This window comes from Rhinolophus hipposideros, assembly GCF_964194185.1.
Source record: "Rhinolophus hipposideros genome assembly, chromosome: 11".
NCBI classification, from domain to species: domain Eukaryota; kingdom Metazoa; phylum Chordata; class Mammalia; order Chiroptera; family Rhinolophidae; genus Rhinolophus; species Rhinolophus hipposideros.
Window position 1 is genome coordinate 8465428 of NC_138057.1, and position 6000 is coordinate 8471427.

General features: G+C 39.4%; 1 protein-coding gene across 1 annotated transcript in view; it reads right to left on the minus strand.

Moving 5' to 3' along the window:
* Positions 1–5224, minus strand: part of HSD17B3 (hydroxysteroid 17-beta dehydrogenase 3) — a gene marked incomplete at its 5' end in the record, with an annotated part of 68021 nt that extends 62797 nt beyond the window's left edge. The window contains 2 exons of the mRNA XM_081066470.1: positions 2699–2745; positions 5071–5224. Of these exons, the coding sequence (XP_080922596.1) occupies positions 2699–2745; positions 5071–5224 (201 nt within the window). The remainder of the gene's footprint in view (positions 1–2698; positions 2746–5070) is intronic.
* Between the last annotated feature and the right edge of the window lie 776 nt (positions 5225–6000).

Below are 6000 nucleotides of genomic sequence, written 5' to 3' on the forward strand. Positions count from 1 at the left end.
ATCCAATAATAGTAGCTGACCTTGGAGAGCTTACTCTGTGCAAAGTATTTTGCCTGCCTCAGACCATTTAACCTTTACAAAAGCCCAGGTGGGATTGTCATCACCTCCAGTTTATTGTTGGGGAAATTCTGCAGTGAGTTTGGGAGGCACAAAGATGGCTAATCAATTCCCAGCCTCAGGCTCTTAACCCTTACAGTCCATGGTATCCCAGACTTCGCATTACTTTCCTTGGGTCAGCAGTTACCAGGGAAACAAGAATGGGCTCTTTGGAAGAAAGCCTGCATGAAAGAGAGGTAGGGGCCCAGAAAATTGTCTGAAACAGCCTTCAAAAAGAACAAAAGGAAACAAAGGAAAAAATTCTACAAGGAGAAGAGCAAAGCAAGAATTAGTCTAGAACAGAAACAGAAGTCAGTACTTGAAGGCTCTTGGGAGGTATCTTTTGTGCTGGTAAAGACTGGGAGCCCAGAAACCATGTGTAACTTGTCCAAAATCTCCAGACAGTGTCAAAGTGAGGACTGGAACCCACATCTCCTGACCCCCAGGCCATCGCTTTGAAAACAGTAAAGAAACCAACGGCTAAGAAGAGATTCAATATGGGTCTCCTCTAAGTAGGAAAAAAAATGTGAGTCTTCATCATATGTCAAGCGTACTACAAGTAGGTCAGGTCAGCATGCATTTGAGAAAAGAACCTGGAAAATCATAAAGAAAGAACCTGAATTTCTTGGCAATTCAGAGAACTGAGAGGTAAGGCCATGGATCTTTTGAATGAGGGATTAGGCCCTTTCCAGAAACCTCGTCTAAGGTAAAAACTAGTTACATAAAAGGTGATGTAGTTTTAATGTAAATAGCTGAAAAACCTTTCTTTCTGAATTTTTGAGTATAGAAGACACAAGGCTTTGGAAAGTGATTGCTGAGTGGTCTCCCCAACCTTAAAACTCAAATATGATCACTCCTCTGCTGAGTGTCGAGCACTACTAGTCATCAGAAAGTTCTATATGTGAATTAAGATAAGAGCAAAGACGGGGCCAGCCCGGTGGCTCAGGCGGTTAGAGCTCTATGTTCCTAACTTCAAAGGCTACCGGTTCGATTCCCACATGGGCCAGTGGGTTCTCAACCACAAGGTTGCCAGTTCAATTCCTCGAGTCCTGCAAGGGATAATGGGCTGTGCCCCCTGTAACTAGCAATGGCAACTCAACCTGGAGCTGAGCGGCGCCCTCCACAACTAAGACTGAAAGGACAACAACTTGAAGCTGAATGGCACCTTCCAAAACTAAGATTGAAAGGACAACAACTTGACTTGTATAAAAAAAGTCTTGGAAGTACACACTGTTCCCCAATAAAGTCCTGTTTCCCTTCCCCAAAAGATAAAAGCAAAGACTCTTAGCTCAAAACAAAACACCAGTTAAAGCCAAATGTCAGTACTAAAGAAATTATCATCAGGGGATGGAGGATGCAGGCCCATCAGGATGCAGGCCCATCAGATGATGGAGGATGGGGGCAGACACAAAAGACCTGCACTAGGAGTTTTCTTAACTGGCATGATTAACATCCCAAAAGTTTCTATTTAATATCTAATATCAAGTGCCTCCCATATACCTTGCCCTGTCCGTTTCACACAAGATGGATTGGCATCTATCATGATGCAGGCCTTTGGAGAAAAGAAAACACATGGGTACTACACCAGTGTTGAATGTAGTTTTTGTAACTGAAGTGCATTTCAGTATATTTTTAAGGTATCAATGATTTTCCTTTCTTTTTTTGTTTAAAGAAGGGCGCAGCTCAAAGTGGTCCATGCGGGGATCGAACCGGCAAACTTGGTGTTAGTAGTAACGCGCTCTAACCAATTGAGCTAACCTGTCACCCATGTTATTGATTTTTTAACAGCCATCCTCATAATTTCCAGGATTCATTCTGTTTCTTTTGTATTTTAAATGGTTCTAGAGGTCAGTATAATAGATACTAGGAAGAAATAAAATATATAGGAATTCCAGGAAACAATACTTCATTAATGAAAATGTGGAATTTGTAATAATAATAATATATAAAACTACATATGCTATAATGTATTTTTTAAAGTATAACCACCCATCTATTATCTGTCTATCTTCTATCTATCTATCTATCTATCTATCTATCTATCTATCTATCTACCTATCTATCTATAAAGAAACAAGAAACCCGGAGAGAAATACTGAAAGACACTAATCATATTCCAGTGACTCCCAGCCCGATCATATCCTGTCTTTATATAGTATTTTGTAATGCCCATTAATCTTCTTGAAATTAAAACCATAGATAATATCTCCTGCCTACCCAAATAATTTTTAAATCAATATATGTCCTAGCTATAACGTAAAGGATAAATAAAAGAAAGATAGTTTATAATTTTTTAAATTGTGTTTATATATATAAATGCTTATGGTACAGTTACACTAGAATATAACAATACCCCATGAATTTTTAAAACAACTCCAAAAAGGAGATACTGTCACCTTTGAATATCATTATATTTTTTAAAAAAGGTATCCAGGAAGTGAAATTATGACTTTCAAATTTTCTTTTTCACAAAAAATATTTTCCTTCATCAGTGAATGTCTATAACCTTTACAATCACAAAACTGGTGCTTGGGGTGGGTGTCACATGACTATAATGTGGTCAATACAAGGGGAGGAGAAAGTCTGGAAGAACACAACTTACCTCAAATGAATAAGCTTTCCCAATCCCATCTCCTGCTCCAGTGATCACTGCAAAAAGCAGAAAAGGTTTTAAAGGATAGAATTAATCTTTAAAGTCCTCTTTCTCGCTGGCTACATTTTCTTGCAGGCCTACTCTCTAGGACACTCAATATTCCAAAGAAGCGCCTTCCTGCTCCCTACCCCCACCCTGCTCAACTGTGAAGTTCCCAGCCCTCAACTTCCTTACTGAATGTTCAAAATGAAACTTTTTTTTCTTTTTTCTTTGGAAGGGTTGGTGAGGCCATGAAAAACACACTCCAAAATGAAACAAAGAACTTCAGCCAGGGAGCATTTCATTCAGAACCCATAAGGGTTTGGACATTTCTAAGCCTTCATTCATCAAGGGCAAGCAGTGTACCCTATTATCTCTCTCCCCACACACTCAACTGTCACTGCAAGGACATTTCAAGTTTCCTGCTAAAAGTCGAGTTCTCTCCCACACAGAACAGCAGCAATCAAAGCCTGGAAGATAGGGAACTTAGCAAAGAGGAAAGTACAGAAAGACAAAAAGAGAATGAAATAAAATGAAGGGACCTAAAGAATTTATGCTCAAAGGACCTACTGATTCATATAGAACAATCCGATTGGCTTTCTAGTCCTTTTACATCCAACATTTCATGCATATTTAATGACTGAGCTCTAGGATAGACCTCATTCAGTGAATGTCACCATTTCAAAATGCACTACAATTCAGTAAATACATATCTGCAATTTACTTTTGCACCAACAATTAAAAGGTCTGCTTTCCCGGCGTGTGAACAAAAGGCACGTATACATTTAGCTTACTTGAGAGTGAGAGCAGGCCCAGTTGTACAAGCTTTGAGCAGCACGCTGGCAGAACCACCCTGATTTGAATAACTGCTAATGATTTTATCTGTTTATTTGGGTACTTTTAAGTGCACCCATGCATATTTCCCATTCTTCTTCATAGAGGTATTATGTTCAGGGTCATCTTTTGCCTCACCTTCCCTTCTATTACAGGGGTCAATTGTCAAAATCACCAATACAAGGCCTACACTATGGTTAACATTATAATATCAGTCAACAGCTGGTATCTATTGAGTGCTTCCTTTCTGCCATGCACTGTTTCAAGTATTTTAGATGCATTGTCTCATTTCATATTCAAAACAAGCTTCTAATGCAGGCACCATCATTATTCTTAGTTTATAGATGAGGAAGCCAAGGGAGAGAAAGTTCTTAACTCCATCAAGATCACATTGCTAAAAATGATGATGATGGGATTTGAACCCAGGCTATCTGACTTTGGGGCCCCAAGTCTATAAAGATATACCAATGACGTAATTATGAAATCCACCACAGAGCTGTGAGGAGCCTAAAACGTTCGTCTCTAGTAATTCAATTTGCTTCTTGCTCCCCCACCCTTGAAATATATTTTCTACCCAATTTTAGTCTGTGCCCAAAGACATTTTACTCTTGTTGATGATAACTCTATTCAGTACTGATTCAGTATTGAATAATCATTTTTAACAGTGCAAATGCCCATGCTCTTATTTATCTGAAATTCAAATTTAACTGATTATCCTATATTTTATCTGGCAGCCCTTTACTATTGTTTACAATCTCTTTTATTTAGCCTGGAATAGTATTCCTAAAGCCACTTAAACTTTTTTTTTTCTCTTTAAGTCGTTGGATTTCTTGGTGTCCAACTTGGAAATGTAACATTAGCACTTCATTCAAGGAGATGCTGAAACCGTCGCCTCATGCCCTTTACCTTAAACCCAGTCATGGAGCTAGAACTCCCAGATGGCAGTTCTAGGAGATAAATCAGTCAAGGCAGCAATTAACCTACTTGGCACACAATGCTAATCCAGATTCCATCTATCTTAAAAACGTGTCTCCATAGAGATCTTTGTTGCCTTGATCTCATAATACCCTCACTTTCCAAAGGGCTCAGAAAAATTTTTTTAAGTAAAGTGAATTAAAATTATTTGTATTTCAGAATTTTGAAGTGCTCTTTAACAAAGCAGAAGTCCTCTAGGCTTTTGAAAATCTGGAGAAGAGGCTGCAGAAGTTTCTGCAGCATTTATTATATGCATCATGAGAAATGCCAAAAGAAAGCCCAGGTAGCGAGAAGGAGCAGATAGGCTCATGGGCGACAATCCAGTCACATTCCTCCCTAGTTATCTCCTCAGGCCGCACAATTGTTTTTCAGACAATTCTAATTTCACTCATGCTTTCCAACACCCCCAAATTAAAATCACCCAAAGGAATTACATCTTTGCTCTCAAACGGAAAAGATACAATGTATCTTTTGAGACATAAATAATAATAAGCAGGAAGAGCAAAAAACAAAAGATGGAACGCTTTCTTTACCTGCCCACTGTCCCATTGACTTCAAGAAAGATCTTGGCAAAACTTTCCAGAAGTGCAGGAAAACACATTTGGAGAATCTCACACACTTTACCAGGTAGACCAGGCACACCAGCAGCCCTACAAAAATGAAGAGCTGTTCCATAACGTTGCCCATGATGGCACCGCAGCAGATGCTGTTTCAAGTCTGGCCCAGGCGCTCTGCAGGTCTCCTAGGTCATGGTTGTTCTGGGAGGCGTGTCACCTTTTAGTCACCAGGTGCATTCCATCGGTGGAAACTTTTAGATTAGAATAACTTCATTACACAATCATCTGATTCACAGGCTTTGGAATAAAGTATTCTTTCTAATATCTTTACAGCACTGTTGGGCTTTTGTGACCGTGGGAGAGCTGGTGAAGGAGTAAAAGGCAGACATGAAGAAAGATAAAGCCTGGACAAAATTAAAATGGTAGCCCAAGGTTCTCTCCCTTATTCTTATTTGGAAGCTTACAAGGATGCTAAAAGGATGCAAAATCCTTTAAGTCATTTATTCAGCAAATATTTGTTGACTGCCAGCCTACCAGGTGGCACCACTGTTGAAGGCATTGGGAATATACAATAGTAAACAAGACGAGGCCACTGCCCGGGCGTAGCTGAGATTCTAGTAGGAGAGACAAACGATATACAAATAGCTAAGATAATAGCAGATATCACTGCCATGAAAAATGCTACTCAGTGTCCTGTTAGAGTGACTAGTGAGCAAATATGTTAGAGAAGGTGTTCAGGAAGGAATTCTGTAAAGATGTGGCACTTTGAGCTGAAATCTGATTGAAATATAAGAGCCAGCATGCAAATATGAAGTTCCCCCTCCAGGCTAAGGAACAGGGAGTACAGATGCCCTGAAAGGAGAAAGATCCATGTACTTGAGGAATAAATGACACAGTAGAAGGACC